Raw genomic sequence first — 18,752 nt, forward strand, 5'->3', positions numbered from 1 at the left:
GTCTTTATTTCTTGGGAACAAATACCTCTTATGCCCCCAGCTATGACTTCATAGTTACACCCCTGTATGTGACCTATATTTCACGCGCTATATTTCACCCCTATAATCTATGCATTTCAATTATTTCTGCGTTTGCAAATAGTCTCCACAATAAATATTCATATTCTGTGTGACCCAGCTTGCCATATAACAGTTGGCCGTCGAATGATGCTGGGAGTTGTAGTTTTGAGCAGCCGGTATACTTCACGGCTGATCTAATAAAATCAATATTTTGCTGGAATATAGGATCACACAAGGTTAGTCATAACCTTGTAACTGTTTTTTCCAGTCCCAAAAAAAGTGGGGAGTTTAAGTGGCCGATTGCTGCAATCCATTGGTGAGATTGAGCAGGGTCAGGCAGAGAAGTGACAGTGAGCAGTAATATCTCTGTGCCCGCTCTAATCACAGCTCTGCAGATCCACTTGACCAGGGAATTTGGCGAGCCCCTTACAATAAGTAACTCTTCTTGCACATGACTGATAGCTGAAAGGTCAGTAAAACTGCCTGCTATTTCGTTTTCTGTCGGCTGGGGCTGATAAGGTGGCATTCAGCACACAATACAAAAATGTGTATATTTGAAAGAACACACACCCATGAAAACGATCTAAACTGTATTTTTTTTAATCGTCTGTTTGTTCTTCATTTATTGTATGGAGCTGCAGGAAGTGTTTGTTTGGATAAAGTGACTGGTATTTCACATATGAGCTGGCGCCGATCCAGTTCTGGAGTCGGGTGTATGCACTGGCTCTCATACAGGCTCATGTCTGGAAATGCTGGTCTATATCACATCCCCAGCACTAACGGATATTGTTGGTACATAATATTATTATAATACACAAAAGCCATGAATGATCCCCTTATAAATGGCTGTTAGTGATGTCATCAGTTATAAACGGAGCTTAGTGATGTCATTTTTGTCACATGACTCACTAAAACCTGTGTATTATAATAAATAAAGTACCCCTTGTTGGAAAATGTGAGGATATTAAAAGGATGAGCATATATTATTATTCAACATGTCTCATAGTGCCCACCCTTAGTTCCTTTGGCCAAGACACACATTACTGTATTGAACCCACTGGTGGTATTATAATTAAGGGGTGCAATAGATGTATATTTAGTTTGTTTGGACAGCCACTGTTCTTGTAGCAAGTTATACAATGCTGTATAATGATGTCCTAACACACAGATGCTTAATAGGTGTCCTACTATGAATCAAGAGATTCAAGAGCCCTGCCCACAAGAGCTTACAATCTGTAGGTTTAGGGCATTCTTTAGTTGCTATATAAAGTAAAACTGCTAGACTCAATTTGTGCATCCCTATGTGTAATACCTGTTATGAAAGTGCTGTTCCTAGGCAATGCAACACTTGCTTTGGGAAAACTATGCTACTCTGAATTTGGGGTGCATTGTTTCATTCAGCCTTTATGCAATGTTAGTTCTGATGCCGAGGGAATAGCTGTGTATATTTTAATAACACTGGACACATTAGCCTTAGCGCTGTAACCTACTGCAACCAGACTGAGATTTCTGTTCAGTAATTTACCTGCAGGAGGCCAATCAAAGCTGATTCAGGATTGGTTGCCCAGTGTTCGTAAATAAACCCTATTCACCCAAGGTTGCAGGTTTCTGATGCCAGTATTAAATGCTCAATCCTGTGGATCAATTGAGTCTTGCGTTACACCCAATCTGCATCATGAACTGTTGAACTACATTTCCCACAATCCTACCTAGCAGAGAAACTGGGAGTTGTATGTCAGTAGCATCTATCGGGTGACGTTTGTCTCATGACTAAAGCTGGCCACAGACACAAAGATACCATCGTACGAAACGGCAGTGTGTACGATTTTTGGACCAGGTGTGGACTGACATTTTTCGATCGGACTGGTTAAAAGATTTATATTGGCTACAGATAATAGCTCTGCATGTATTGCATGTATCTGATAATATCAATGGGAAAATGGGAAACTGTCACTACTATGTCGGAAATAACTTACATACGATTGCTGTCAATAGGCTATAATCTGCAGGTCTATGGCCAGTTTAAAACACTGGGCCGCTTCATTGTAATGCAGGCACAGTACAGTTGCTGAATCAACAAAATAGATTCATAGGACAGAATTCCATGCCGGAGGCTAAATACTCCCGGGCGACTGAGCATCTGGTGGTCATCAGAAAAGCAGCACAATGCACGCTGGGTGGTGTAAAACCCTATTAAGTGTATGTACCTTTACAGATTGAATGTAAAGCCCTTACAAAGGGATGATGAGCACTACAGCAGACTATACATACGCATATAACTCCATTCCCATGAAACATCATGAGTCTGTTGTCTCTAGGGGCTCAGCAGAGTCCGGGGGGGCAACTGTTATGCAATCATTTACCCAGATTGGGGGTACAGGTATGGGAAACCACTTATCCAGAAAGCTCTGAATTACAGAACGGCCATCTCCCATACACTCGATTTTATCCAAATAATCCAAATTTTTAAACAGTGCCTTGTACTTGATCCAAATTTAGATATAATTAATCCAAATTGGAAGCAAAACCAGATTATTTTTTGTATTTAATGTTTACATGATTTTCTAATAAACGTAAGGTATGAAGATCCAAATTATGGAAATATCTGTTATCCAGGAAACCCCAGGTCCTGAGCATTCTAGATAACCGGTCCCATACCCGTATTTACCCATGGTCAAAGCCAATTGAAGTTGCACATGTAGTTTATTCATGTATTGTTTCAGTTTGGCAAAATATGACTCTCTATGGACTCCATTTCAATATACAACAGCAGGCAAGCCTCAAGGGGGAAGCCAGACTGCACCCCTCTAAATTGTCTTCATTCTTCATATATATTTTTTGCGGGAGTAGAACTATGGATGAAGACAATTTAGAGGGGCGCTGTAGCTTCCCCCTCCATGATGTTTGTCTGCAATTTTAGACATTGCACTGAGAAGAAAGCTTAGTCTGTGACCTGAGTACTCCATGCAAGGAATTTCAGGATAGAATTAATGGCTAACTGATTAAGGAGAAGTTGCAAGCTCCCTTAACCCCCAGCTCTGTATATGTATACAGTGCATGTATAGAGCCTCACCCTTAGGAGTCACTGACTTCTCTGGAAGTTATTAACTGCTGAGTGATACATGGTGCAAAGTTCTGATCTGTGTGCAACCCATACATCCTTCCCCTTCCTGATTTATGAGTCCGAGGAAGTATTGCTGCAGGGCACACCATCACTTCTTTTCTCATGGCTGCAGAATGTTTCGTTTGCTGTGGATTCCCACCTGTGTATACATCAGCGGCACTATAGTAGCACGAGAGGGGTCATCATCTAATAATTAAGGACAGCACTAATGGGCTGAAGCCTAAACAAAACCTAAGAACTAAGTAGCCTGAACAAATGAACTCTTTCTGCTAGTTACAGTGTGAAGCATTGCGGCAACTAATACACAGTGACTTGCAGAATGATCCAGAACCATTCTCTATCTTTACTGAGCTACACATCCTGACATTTGATATCAATGTGTGATTTTAATGTGATTTTAAAGGGGTGGTTCACTTTCAAGTTAACTTTTAGTATGTTGTCGAATGGCCAATTATCAGTTGTTCTTTATTATTTATAGTTTTTGAATTATTTGTCTTTTTCATCTGACTCTTTCCAGCTTTCAAATTGGGGTCACTGGCCCCATATAAAAACAAATGCTCTTTATCTTTAAGTCTAGGGCCAGATGGGGCAGAAATCAGCCTGCTGAGATCCATAGGCCAATTTCAGCCCCCGACCTCTAGCAGAATTCTGTGTTTGTGTCTTGAAGTCTTGTGTCGGCTCTAGTGAGAACACACTCGGGTGCAAAATTTAGCATTTCGGCCCGAAATCCACTGTAGTGAAGAAGTGAGGGTGAGCAGCCGGGAAGTGGATTCTCTGCATGTGGAGAATCCTTATTGTCTGACTCTAGCCTAAGGCTACACATTTATTGTAATTGCTACTTTTAATTACTCATCTTTATATTTATGCCCTCTCCTATTCATATTCCTGTTTCTTATGGTAGCCATACATGGGCCGATAAAAGCTGCAGACACATCGAGTCAGCAGCTTATTGGCTCGTAAATGGGGCCCTCCGATGGGCTTCCCTGACCGATATCTGTCTGAGAGTCAGCTAGATGTCGATCGGGCAGGCCTAAAAATCCCGTTGGATCGCGGACCGCATCTGTTCGTGATCCGACCACCCTTACTCCCGTATTATGATCCGATCTTTGGGCTCTAGGGCCCACAATCGGATATCCGATATACCTCAAGGTGGGCATATCAAGGAGAGATCCGCTCGTTTGGCAACAAATCGCCAAACGAGAAGATCTCTCTGTGTATGGCCACCTTAATTCAAATAAGTGCATGGTTGCTAGGGTACTTTGGACCCTAGCAACAAAACGGCTGACGTAAACTGGAGAGGTGCCGAATAAAAAGCTAAATAAAACCCACAAATAATTAAAAATGAAAACCTATTGCAGATTGTCTAGGGAGACTATCACTCTCTACATAACACTAAAAGTTAACTCAAATGTGAACAACCCTTTAAAGGAACAGTTCAGTGTGAAAATAAAAACTGTGTAAATAGATAGGCTGTGCAAAATAAAAAAATGTTTCTAATATAGTTAGTTAGGCAAAAATGTAATGTATAAGGGCTGAAGTTGCTGGATGTCTAATATAATAGCCAGAACACTACTTCCTGCTTTTCAGCTCTCTAACTCTGAGTTAAGGTGGCCATACATGGAGAGATCCGCTCGTTTGGCGATGTCACCTTGAGGTGGGCAATATCGAGCTGATCAGATCGTGGGCCGTATCGGCCAACTATCGGATCCTAACGATGCCTAACGGGCGGTCGGATCGCGAGACCGCATCAACGAACAGATGCGGCCGCAATCCGACGGGATTTTTAGTCCCTTCCGATCGAGATCTGGCCGACTTTCAGATCCCTTCCAGATCTCGATCGGGGAAGCCCGTCGGGGGGCCCCATACACGGGCCAATAAGCTGCCGACTCGGCAGCTTTTATCGGCCCGTGTATGGCCACCTTAAGTCAGCGACTTGAAGGGGGGCCACATTGGACATATCTGTTCAGTGAATATGTAATTGATCCTCAGCATTCAGCTCAGATTCAAAAGCAACAGATATGATCCATGTGGCCCCCCCCTCAAGTTTCTCATTGGTTACTGCCTGGTAACCAGGGTAACCAGTCTATAAGAGAGCTGAAAAGCAGTGTTCTGGCTTTTATTTTACACATCCAGTCACTCCAGCCTTTATACATTCCATTTTTGCCTAACTAACCATATTAGAAACATGATTTAATTTGCACAGCCTATCTATTTACCCAGTTTTTAATTTTACACTGAACAATGCCTTTAAAAATGTAAAACAAAAAATCTGCTGTTTGTATAAGTAATTAGTGGCAACAGTTCAATATCCCGTAGAGGAATATCCGCTTTAACTCTTTGAGGAGAATTACATTCCAACTTAGCATCCTCTTTGGTTGTGATTCTGATTCATTCTCCTAGGCAGATATGCTCAGGGTGTTAGTTGGGTAATATCCGAGTTAAGTTCTCACTTTGCCGCATGATAAAAGCACTTTTTTTGTAGTTCAATTGCTAAGAGGGCCATATGCAATGAGATCCATTTGTTTGGTGAGGTTCCATTGTGGAAACCCGCGCCTGTGAAAATCGGCCTGGTCTAGTTTTTGACCCCCACGGGCTTATGGGTAGTGGAGGGGTGAGATCAACGCGGCAATTAGGTTTTCTGCTGGTATTCATAAACCAATTGCTTTTGCTACTTGGCAAAACTATAGAATTGTTTCTGGGTATGAATTGCTATAAAGGCTTCAGCAGGGACTATTATTCCCTTCTCGTGTTTGAAAACAAAATTGCAACAGTTGCAGACCCTCCTTTGAAGTGTTAGATCTGAGAACAGAAGTGTGATACAACATTTAGACTGTAGGCATGTTTGCGGTCTGTTCAGTCCAAATTATAGTCCTAGGTTTGGTTGTGTTCACAATCCCCTGCCGGCTCTCACTTGTATCCCTCAAGTCCACAAAATAATACCTAAAAAAGGTAGCTGTGGCGCTGGCTTCTTTTTTAGGTATTATGTTTGCGGTCTGTGCACTATCACTTTTAGGTGACTGACATCAGTGGGATGTGGATTGGGTACATTGGGGTGCTTGTTTTACGAAGAAAATGCCCCGTGTCAGGCTTAGGAATACATGAGTGATTAGTGACTGTCCCAGAATTGTTCCCCAAGCAACAGAGAAAATTAATAAGCAACAAATATGGGGACACTTTACTTGGGTAGTGACCCATAGCAACCAATCTGCACCATGCTTCCAATTGTTTTTCTGCTGTTTCTGCTAGTAGCTGGTTGCTATGGATTAGGAAATTAGTATAATGACCCATCCCCCAGAAAGGGTTTTCTGACCTCCAGGGTAACTGAACAAAACAGGAAAGTTTAACCGGTCACTTAGTTCTGGGAGTTATAGTACAGCTACAGCAGGACGGATGCAGGTTTAGGAAAGTAGCATTAGAATGGTTATTCTCCCTTTCCCTACTCTCCTTTGTGTAAGTAGGATATCCCTGGCAGTGACTGCAGTACAGTTATAGGCGTGAGCTGTTGTTCCTAAAGGGCTATAATTTTCCAGCAGCCAAACTGTTCTTTGTGCCTTTGGAAAGAATAGAGGTTGGATTTACTGTGCCAGAGGAAAATAGCTCCCTTTGCTGTCCGGGGACCCGTCACTTGGATGCAACAGGAGTGCGATGTGGCTATCCCAGAGGATGGGGGAGGGAACTCTAAAGGAAAGAGTAGTCAGACAGGCCACGATGTAGAACGGTGTCTTTTGAGCCCCCCCCCTAATAACCCAGTAATGTTTGGGGCACAGACAGTTAATGCAACTGCAGATTTGGAATGAGAGGGACAGTACCTTTTGTGGGGCTGCTTCTGCGGCTCAGAGAAGAGAGAGAAGTCAGATAGTTCCAGAAGTGATTTGGTGCAGAAACGTTTGGAACTTCAGGGCAATTAGTTTAGGGTTTCTGAGGGAGGCAGAGAGATTGAGGGTCTTGGCAGTGAGTGGGGGGGTTGCTGGCACAAGTCCTAGTGGGTGGGGGTTGGGGAGATGCTTTAAGAGGGCGTGTGCTGGGAAAGCACAATGAGGCTCATTTTAGGGTGGAGAGAAGAAAGGGAAACTTTTATTACCTCGCTGTGGCTTTCACAAAAGAGTCCAAATGAGTGTCACCCAATCTGGGCTGCATAAAGCCTCCGCCAAGCTCTTTTACTCTTTAGTAAACGTAGAACACTGGAAAGGGGGATATAGGTCTAATTGCAACATTAACCTTTCCACTGCCCGTGGCAATGTCACAGCAAGTTCCATTTAGCCGTGAATGTGTTAATGGGCGAAATATGCAGAGCCTGATTTTTTTTTTATTTTTTTTTACCAGGTCTTTTTTGCATACAGCAGGGTGCTTCTTGTTAGGTCTGGGAACCTGGGACCCTTTCAGATCCAGAACATTCAGCTTGGGGCCCTCCAGCTGATACAGAACTGCACATCCCAGCATGTGGCTTGTCAAGTACATTTGTAAATTCACACAATAAGTTCCTGCTATTGGCTCTGCCGCTGATTATTTGTTTTCCATGTGTTGCATTAGTGCTGAGACGGCTGAAACAAACAACCCGGCCCTGTTTACATTTCATCAAAGGTTTTTGCATAGAAGGAATGTTGCCCTGATTTTTCTTTATTATTCTTAGTGAGCAGTTTTGATGTAAAGCAGAGGCACTACAGAAGGAGAGGACAACCTGTGACCTTACGCTTGTTGAACTACAACTTCCATCATCTCAGACAGGGCACAAGTCGGTCATTTGCCTTCTACTTGTCTCTAGTTCTCCAGTTGTGGTTGCACTACAGGTTTCTGGGAGATGTAGTTCAGAAACAGCTGGGAAGCCAACAAGTTGTAGGTCCCTGGTGTAAGTGTAGCCAGATGGCTAAGGCATCTGTCAGGCTCTGCACTTTTTCCCCCAGCCCCCAAAGCTATTTACTTTATAGGAGAATTCTCAGGCTTAACTTCAGCTCTTTCTACTTCATTTTCAGATACTGCTTGACCAAATAAGGCTAGGAGCCTGCAACCCACTGAACTTGGGGATTTAAGTCTGGCCGTTTTTCTTTTCTTTCAGACAAAAAAACATTGATAGCAGACCAGAACCCTTGCTGTCATTGATTTGCTTATGTAAAGGGCAAGTTAATTTTATAGATCCAAGCAGCATAGGCAAATTTAGATTGACAGCTACTTACGGTGATTATAAACCCAGAGACAATAAGGGGCCGATTTATCAAAGGTCGAGGTGAATTTTGAAATTGAAAAAATTCGAATTTCAAGCTATTTTTGTGTACTTCGTCTAGGGAATAGTCCAAATTTGATTTGAATTTGCAAAAAATTTGAATATCGAAAGTTATCATGTACTGTCTCTTTAAAAATTAGACAGACTATTTGCCATCTAAAACCTGCCGAATTGCTGTTTTTAGCCTATGGGGGACCTCTTAGAACTTATCTGGAGTCAAAGTTTTTTTGGGGAAAAACTTTGAATCAAATTTGACTGAATGCGCTATTACTTTGATTCGTATGATTCGAATCCGGTCGAATACGGACCTATTCGACCCAAAAAAAACTTTGACTTCATTTTGGTTGGCCTTTTTGAATTCAGAATTCTACGTTTTTTTTCAATTCGAAATTCAACCCTTGATAAATGTGCCTCTAAATGTTGGTGCTGCTGATCTGGTCTACCCACTGCCCCAACATGTTCTATGTATACAAAAAGTAAAATCAGTGCTATCCATTGGGAGTATACATTATTTTTTTGTAGTCGGGAAAAGTGATGTTGGACACATTATAGAGTAGTGTCTGGGTCATATGTTTTATTGTAGCTATTGTACAGGTACTACAACTCCCAGCATCCTCTCACTCCTCTCACTCCTCTCACCCCACAGTCCCAAGACTTTTTAAATGTATTTGTATAGGAAGAATGAACTGGGATTTCAGCAATGCCAATCTTTCTCAACCCATGATAGCGATTAGCTATTACGCCTGGTGATTCCCTTGCTCAGGAACATCTGCTGTGTGTCACCATTGTTAGGCTCCCCAATGGACAGATGGATTGTTATGATTGAAGTCAGTCCCTTTTGTAGAGTTCCCATTCAGTGTTCTCTTTATGGTGACCTGTCACAGCTGTAATGCTGTTGATTTGCCAGTGTTCCCAAAGCTGTCACTGCCATTGATCTGCATGGGGATGATATGACATTTAGTTTGATAAGAAGGAAGGATTTCCAGTGATTTTAACTGTAGGATGCTAAAGATCACTTGGGATGTGGTTGTTCTAAGGTGTAGTGGAAGGAGCATTTAATTCACTTTATTTTTAAAGCGAGTAAAGATTCACGAACAGGAGTTCAGAATGGAGTTTCGTAACATCGATTTGTTGCTTAAAAACAATTACTGTTACTAATCCACATTAAAACAGCACGCAGAGTATGTCACCTGATGCATTTCGGGCGTTTTTTTAAAGACTCGCGAACAGGCTGCACCCAACCAGGAATGCAATGCAGAGCAAGCATAATAACCATTTGTAGGTCACGGAGAGGAAACGTTTCAATTTACTTTTGTTTGGTCATAGGACATTATATTTTCCATTGGGGTATTGTTAATGGGGCCTCAGGAGTTGTTCAATTCAACTGGGTACACTTTACTTGTGAATTTCCGCAATTTATGAATGTCCCAAGCGTCTGTTCAGCCAGAGCCAATGTGCGTTTATACAGCTTGTAGCTTGGGATTAAAGGAACAGTAACATCAAAAAATTAAAGTGTTTTAAATTAATAAAAATATAATGTAGTGTTGCACTGCACTAGTAAAACTGCTGTGTTTGCTTCAGAAACACTACTATTGTTTATATAAATAAGCTGCTGTGTAGCAATGGGGGCAGCCATTCAAAGGAGAAAAGGCTCAGGTTACACAGCAGATAAGCTCTGTAGAACAGAATGGTTTTATCTGTTATCCACTATTTAACCTGTGCTATATAGCCTTTTTTCAGTCTCTGCCATTGCTACACAGTAGCTTGTTTATGAACTATAGTTGTGTTTCTGAAGTAAAGATATCTGATTTACCTGTGCAGGGAAACAGTAGATGATATTTTCATTACTATGAAACACTTTAATTTTTTGGTGTTACTGTTCCTTTAAAGGAGAATTGAACCGTAAATTAAAAAAACTAGGGATGCACCGAATCCAGGTTTCGGTTCGGGATTCGGCCAGGATTCTGCTTTTTTCAGCAGGATTTGGATTAGGCCGAATCCTTCTGCCGGGCTGATCCGAATCCTAATTTACATATGCAAATTAGGGGCGGGGAGGGAAATGGTGTGACTTTTTAATCACAAAACAAGGAAGTAAAAAATATTTTACCCTTCCCAACCCTAGTTTGCATATGCAAATTAGGATCCGGATTCTGTTCGTTATTCGGCCCATTTTTTGTCAAGCTTCAAATAAACACAGATGTGCTCCTTATTCTTCTATACTACAGTTGTCCTATTAAGCTATACAGGTATGGGATCCATTATCCGGAAATCCGTTATCCAGAAAGTTCTGAATTACGGAAAGGCTGTCTCCCATAGACTACATTATAATAAAAGAATTTAAATTTTTAAAAACAAATTTCTTTTTCTCTCTATAGTAATAAAACAGTAGCTTGTACTTGATCCAAACTAAGATATAATTAATCCTTATTGGAAGCAAAACCAGCCTATTGGGTTTATTTAATGTTTACATGATTTTATAGTAGTGTCAAGGTGTGAAGATCCAATTTACAGAAAGACCCGTTATCCAGAAAGCCCCAGGTCCCGAGCATTCTGGATAATAGATCCCATACCATAAGTAAAGAATAAGTAGAGAAATAGAGTATATTTGTGTGTAAACAGTAGTTTTGTAGAAGGAAGATACATTTTCTGCTAGGTAAAATTTTAATTTTGTCAAAAAATATTATCTGCAACCAAAGATGCGGGCTAATAAAGCCGGTATTCCGGTTGAGGGTTACAATATTTTTTTTAAGATGGAAAACATCTCTTTATTTCTGCATAATGGATTATTCTAATGGAGGTAAAATACTGGAAGGGCACTTGTGCAAGAGAAAACCTGTGCAAATACAAGTGCTCACATTCTTCTTGGGCTTTTTTTTTTTTTTTTGATGTCTCTGCACTTCAGGATGTTTGAACATGGGTAGGGAAGCTGAAAGCGGAAATACTAGGCTGCAGTTGAAAGCTCCCGTGGAAAGAGAAGAAAGCAATGCAGACATTTTTCAACAAGAAAGTGTGAAGTATGCTATAGCAAATGCAATCGGAAATTATTAAAGGCTGTCCAGGAAGCTTGGAATGTTCCATTGTGTCCTTGACAGTTGTTTGTTTAGGCTGAATTTCACATCCTTTAACAATTGCTTAACAGTGTAACTGTTACTGCCTGTACTGACTATAGTGTTTTATCTCCTATTAACGCCTGTCGTAAATTGGAGCTATTTATAAAGTGACTTAGCTTTCTTTTATAATTAGAAAAGCATTGTTTTATTTCACTTTTTTGAAGTTTTTAGTTTTCACATTTTTATTTTTTGAAAAAAACATGTAAGGGCAGTGAACATTTTAGAGTCTGCCTGGCCCAAAAGCACATCAGTAAGGTTCAAGTGTTTAGCATTCAGGGCAATGGAGGGCCATTTATAAGCATATTGCCACCCATCTAAAGGTGTCCATACCCAGACATGTTTAAGATGCCAATTTATGTCCTTTAGACAGATTTGGCATTTTATCTGCTAGTGTACGGGGCCCTCAGATGGGCCAAAACTCGTCCAGATCTTGGTCGGGCAGACAACCTTGTGAAACAAGCAGATATTATAGTGTATGTCCAGATTTACGGGGCAGAAAGACACTTTCTATATTGCCTTTAAAGGGATTCTGTCATGATTTTTATGAAGTAGTTTTTATTTCTGAATTACAATGTTTACACTGCAGATAATTCACTGTACAATATAAAATTGCATTCCTGAACCATTCCTGAACAAGTGTATTTTTTTAACTTGTAATATTGGTGTGTAGGCGCCATCTCAGGTCATTTTGCCTGGTCATGTGCTTTCAGAAAAAACCAGCACTATAGGATGGAACAGCTTTCTGGCAGGCTGTTGTTTCTCCTACTCAATATAACTGAATGTGTCGCAGCGGGACCTGGATTTTACTGTTGAGTGCTGTTATCTTGTGTTAGGGAGCGGTTATCTGGTTACCTTCCCATTGTTCTTTTGTTAGGCTGCTGGGGGGGGGGGGGGAGGGGGTGATATCACTCCAACTTGGAGTACAGCAGTAAAGAGGGACTGAAGTTTATCAGAGCACAAGTCACATGTCTGGGGGTAGCTGGGAAACTGACAATATGTCTAGCCCCATGTCAAATTTCAAAATAAAATATACAAAAATCTTTTGAGAAATGGATTTCAGTGCAGAATTCTGCTGGAGCAGCACCATTACCTGCGTTTTGAAGAAAAAAAAAAAAAATACAGTATCCCTTTAAGCTGGTCAAGTATAGGCCTAGTTGCAAAATGTCTGCCCCAAATGTTCATTATCAGAAAGTGAGGTTTTGGCAGAAGATCTTGCCATTGTAGTTCTGGACAGATTTATGACTGATTTATGATTATCTGTGCCTTAATGTGGTGGTGAATTAGGTGTGTTGAGGTTTCCAAAGGAATATTATCGGCAATCATTAACTTGTATGGAAAAAACTTTTCAACCCTAAATTATTCTAGTGAACATGTTCAGGCTGAGAAGCTTTCTTACTGGAGCACCAGGTTTCAAGCTATTTCCATTGGGTGCTGCTAGAGGCAGTTTCAGGCACTTTTCTTAAATGTCATCAGCTACTTTTTATTGGTTTTCATGTTTGAACTACTGTATGTATAATAAAGCTAGGCTGATGGCATAACAAATCTTTTCTCCTCTGGTGTATTTTACTCACATACATGAACCCAACTCTGGCACTTCCCATTTACTTGGGGGAATGCCTGGCACCACCCATATAAGTGCTTTTCAGTTCTAAAGCGGTTATTGGCAGGCCTCAATAAATACCGTTTACACTAACTAAAGGGCCTTGGCTGTTCCATTTTGAATTTTTTTTTTTAAAGGTTTCTAAAAGTGGAAATTCTACAATTTTAGTATGTAAAGACTGAATTACAGCACATATCAGTTTATTTTAGATGAAGGGTGAATAGTTATGAAACTCCAAGGCGATGTTTATACATTACATTGTATAACTAAAATTCGGTGATACAAGTGACATTGATGATCATAAATTACAACTGATGACATCACAAGTTTACAGGTTCTTCATAGCTCTTGTGTATGGCAAAGTTGCTGGAGCTGCTGCATTCCTAGTATAAAACTGCTGTCTTGAGGCTATAACATTTCTGTTTGAGTTTCAGAATAAATGTAAATCTACGTATATCTTGACTGGTTGCCCTCTACAAATATCTATTACATTTTTGTCATCTAAATGTTTGTTTTGGGCAAGTAACCACGGCCCGCTCAGGGAGAGATTAGGAATACTACACTATGCAGGATTCTACATGCGGAAGCCACAGAGGCTTTGTCTGTTAATATTAACAAGTGAATTCACTGGAATGTAAAGCAGTTTCCTGTGATTTTGACAGCTCTACATGAGCAATGCTGTATTCGCACTGTAATCATTTGTTACACCCTAGATGTTGATTTATTGTATACAGACATGTTGACAGCATTTGTGGTACTCGTGTGTTTAGGATTGAGAAGCTTTCCGGGGGCTGTAAATTCCCACAATATCAAAGAGAATATGTTATTGACCCATTTTGAGACCTATGATGATTACATCTGAGTTATGTACTGTTTCTGTGACTCATTCGTCTGTGTTCCTAGATGGATCCTCATGGGGAAAGGAGGCACATGGTTCCATAAAAATGTATCCAAAGCAACAAACACTCATAAAAGCAAATTGATATATGAAGGAACTAGGCTTTGGATAGCCAAGGCAACTTCTATCACTTGATCTTTTACATCTCGCAGCACCCCTTATGACAGCTTTGCCCAATGGTGGGTTGGGAAGGATTGTACCATATATAGAAGTGGCAGAGACTCCAAGTGGCTGATTATGGACATTCAGAATTTATTATAATCTATCCCTTGTGAACAGCTACATCTGGCTTTGTGGGATGAGGATTATTAAGAATGATACAGTATGATAAAGGTTCTGCATGTACCATATAATAAAAAAACTTCATATCATAGAGCACAGGTCCCCCAACCTTTTTTACTCTTGAGCCTCATTTAAATAAAAAAAGTTGGGTAGCAATACCAGTATTAAAAATTTCTTGGGGTGCCGAATAAGGGCTTTGATTGGCTATTTGGAAGCCCCTTGTGTGTACTGGCAGCCTATAGGAAGGTCTGTTTTTTTATGCAACCAAAACATGCCTCCAAATCAGGAATTTAAAAAAAAAATAAGCACCTGCTTTGAGGCCACTGGAAGCAACATCCAAGGGGTTGGGGAGCAACATTTTGCTCATGAGCCACTGGTAGTGGATCCCTGATGTAGAGCATAAGGATATTCCAGATCCAGTAGATTTTTACTTGCAAATAAATCTGTTTATGTACATGACTTGGCTTGCTTTTTTTCAGAAACTTATCTTTCTTTTATCTCTTCTCAACAGGAGATAATACATTCTTCAACCACCATGGGGAGATACTTGATCATGCTGCTATTATTGCTGATACTGCAGCATCTTGGCAACTGTGAAGGAAGCCATGGACTGCACACATCTTCTTCATCAATGCAGTTTACTCAGTACTTGTACAATGCCACTGTGTATGAAAACTCAGCTGCCAAGACCTATGTTGGTTCCCCAACAAAAATGGGGATTTACCTGAAAGATCCTTCTTGGGATATAAAGTACAAAATAATCTCTGGTGACAATGAGAACATCTTTAAAGCTGAAGAATACAACCTGGGAGATTTTTGTTTTTTAAGGATACGAACCAAAGGCGGTAATACCGCTATCCTTAACAGAGAGGTTAGAGACAACTACCTCCTTACTGTGAAAGCAGTAGAAAAGAACTCAAATTCTGAAGCCCGCACACGAATTAGGGTACAGGTACTGGATACAAATGACTTGAGACCATTATTTTCACCAACATCCTACAGTGTGTCTTTGCCAGAAAACACAGCAACAAGAAGCAGTATTGGTAAAGTTACTGCTACGGATGCAGATATAGGGACAAATGGAGAGTTCTACTACAGCTTCAAGGAAAGAACAGACATGTTTGCAATTCACCCCACCAGTGGTACTATAGTATTGACTGGAAGACTTGACTACTCTGAGACCAACCATTATGAAATGGAAATCCTTGCTGTGGATCGTGGACTGAAACTGTATGGAAGCAGTGGCATTAGCAGTATGGCTAGACTGAATATTTACATAGAACAAGCCAACGAACACGCCCCGGTCATCGCTGCCGTTCGGCTCACTCATTCAGAACTGGATAAAGATCTAACATATGCCATTGTAACAGTAGATGACAATGACCAAGGATCCAATGGTGAAATTGCCTCTCTGAGTATTATTGCTGGTGATCCTCTGCAACTTTTCAAAACAACTAGGACTTCACCTGGAAGTAAGGAATACAAAATTGTAGCAGTTAGAGAGACTGAATGGGAAATGCAGCCATTTGGGTATAATCTCACACTCCAAGCAAAAGACAAGGGTTCACCACCACAGTTTTCAGCTACTAAAGTTATCCATTTGACATCCTCCAGATTTAAACACGGTGCTGTTAAATTTGAAAAAGACATTTACAGGGCGGAAATAAGTGAGTTTGCCCCTCCTAATACACCTGTGGTTCTAGTAAAAGCAGTGCCCAGTAACACCCACATAAAATATGCATTCAAAAATAGTGCAGACAAAACCAGATTCAGTATAAATCCAAACACGGGCCTCATTTCCACTTTATTGCCAGTCAGAGCAAAAATCTTATCCCACATTGAACTAGATGTTGTGACAAGCGACAAGAAAGCTTTTGCAAAAGTGTTGATCAAAGTCCTTGGTACGAATAGTAATACCCCTGAATTCACACAGACCTCTTACAAAGCTGTAGTAGATGAGAATGCTCCAGTAGGGAGCAGTGTGTTCAGTGTCCATGCTGTTGATCACGATGAAGGAGAGAACGGGTTCATTACCTACAGCATTGCTAACATCAATGTTCAGCCTTTTGCCATCGATGCTTTCTCTGGCGTGATTACTACTTTAGAAGAATTAGATTATGAGTTGATGCCTAGAATATACACTCTAAAAATTCGAGCATCAGATTGGGGTTTGCCTTATCGCAGAGAGATCGAAATCCCGGTCACAATAACCTTAAATAACCTAAATGACAACATACCGCTCTTTGAGAAAATTAATTGTGAAGGCACCATCCCTAAGGACCTTGGTGTTGGAGAACAAATAACTACTGTTTCTGCTATAGATGCTGATGAACTTCAGTTGGTAAAGTACAGAATTGAATCCGGAGATGACTTGGACTTATTTACACTGAATCCAAATTCTGGAGTACTTTCTTTGAAACAGCCTCTTTCAGAAGGACCTGCAAGCAAAGTCTCTTTTTACAGTCTGAAGATTACAGCTACAGATGGAGAAAACCTGGCCCAACCAATTTACATTAACATTACTGTGACTTCAAGCCGCAAGAGCGTTCACTTAAATTGTGAGGAGACTGGTGTTGCTAAAATGCTTGCCGAGCGCCTTCTACAAGCAAATAAACTGTTTAATCGTGGAACACAGGAGGAGGTCTACTTTGGCTCTCACATGACAAACACTCATGCCCCTCAGTTTAAAAGCACCCTCCCTAGCATAATAGCAATTAAAGAGAATGTACCCCTGGGAGCAAGTATAATCCATATGGAAGCCAATGACCTTGATGCTGGTTTCAGTGGGAAACTACTCTATTCCATTTCAGGAGGCAATGATGATAGCTGTTTCGCTGTGGATATGGAAACTGGGTGGTTAAAAATTTTATCTCCACTTGACAGAGAGCTCAAAGATCAGTATCATTTAAATATTACAGTATATGACCTTGGAATACCACAGAAGTCCTCATGGCGTCTTTTAGATGTCAGTGTTCTTGATGTGAACGACAACCCACCAGAGTTTTTGCAGGATAGTTACTCTGTTCATTTAAAAGAGAACGAGGAAGGGCACCATGCTATAATTCAGGTACAGGCTGTGGACAAAGACTTGGGTGTTAATGGAGAAGTAAAATATTCTATTCTTACTGACACCAATATCTTTACAATTGATAGCGAAACTGGAGTTATCAAAACAGTTGCACCATTAGACAGGGAAAAACAGCACACGCATTTAATAAAAATAGAAGCCAGGGACCAAGCAGATAACGAACCTCTGTTATTTTCCTCTGTTCTTTTAAAAGTTACAGTAGAAGATGTGAATGATAACCCTCCTGTATTCATTCCTTCAAACTATCATGTCAAAGTTCGAGAAGATCTTCCAGTGGGCACAGTGATAACCTGGCTGGATGCCTATGACCCAGATGTAGGACTTTCCGGTCAAGTTCGATTTAGCCTTTTGGAAAATGGTGATGGGAAATTTGAAGTGGATAAAGTGAGCGGAGCCGTGCGCATCATTCAGGAGCTGAATTTTGAAGAGAAGCAGGTTTACAACTTGACTGCCCGGGCAAAGGACCGTGGCAAACCTGTTTCCTTGTCTTCTACTTGCTACATTGATGTCGAACTCATTGATGTGAATGAGAATTTGCACACGCCATTATTTTCAGACTTTGTAAGTAAAGGTTCCATTAGAGAAGACGTTCCCATTGGGACACCAGTGATGACTGTTTCAGCTCATGACGAGGATACAGGAAGAGACGGGGCAATCCGATATTCAATAAGGGATGGATCAGGAGTTGGAGTATTTACGATACATGAAGAAAAAGGTAATAATGCTTTTGCTATTCTTTAAAACTATTTGCTTATATAATGGGAAGCTGTAGGAGCAGATGGATGATAATAGCAACATTTTAGAATTTGAGGTTTAGAAGTTATTGCCATCTGACCTCTTGAATATAGTGTGCATTATTAGACTCTATAGTTTGTATACTAGTTTATTGCTATAGTATAAATACTACTAGTATATAATACATGACAAAATGTATTACTTTTACTTTAGATAATATTTTAATTTCCTTGGCTTTGTTGATGTACAGTTGAGTATTCGATATTTGAAATCCGTCATTTCCCCCCTTGTATAATATATGTCATGGATTTAAAATAGGGGATAGCATTTGTATCTATGTATTTATATAGAAATATATGTTGATATGATATTGCATTTATTACTTTTTACCTAGTTTCAAAAAAAATGCAGAGGAAAAGTACCACCTGGAATACCTTGTATTTACAGCCTTCGTTTCATTGAGGCAAGCTTTTGCTACCTTGAGAGTTAACATTTATAATTTAAATATTTAAAACTATGAGGCATAAATGTTTTTTGAAAAAAAGGCAAAACCAGGTGCTACTCTCTGAGCAATTATATGTGTTAAGATTCCACTTTTGTGTGGCGATAATTGCAAGCGTCAACGAAGAAAGCTAAT

General features: G+C 40.4%; 1 protein-coding gene across 6 annotated transcripts in view; it reads left to right on the forward strand.

Moving 5' to 3' along the window:
• Positions 1-18,752, forward strand: part of LOC108719599 (protocadherin Fat 1) — a 144,477-nt gene that overhangs the window by 27,566 nt on the left and 98,159 nt on the right. For all 6 annotated transcript variants that reach the window (XR_005966765.1, XM_041589045.1, XM_041589041.1 and 3 more), the window contains exon 2: positions 14,804-18,095. Coding sequence is in view for 5 of the 6 variants with exons in the window: in XM_041589041.1 (XP_041444975.1) it covers positions 14,804-18,095 (3,292 nt within the window). In the remaining variant the exon portion in view is untranslated. The remainder of the gene's footprint in view (positions 1-14,803; positions 18,096-18,752) is intronic.

Source organism: Xenopus laevis, chromosome 1L (assembly GCF_017654675.1).
Source record: "Xenopus laevis strain J_2021 chromosome 1L, Xenopus_laevis_v10.1, whole genome shotgun sequence".
NCBI lineage: Eukaryota > Metazoa > Chordata > Amphibia > Anura > Pipidae > Xenopus > Xenopus laevis.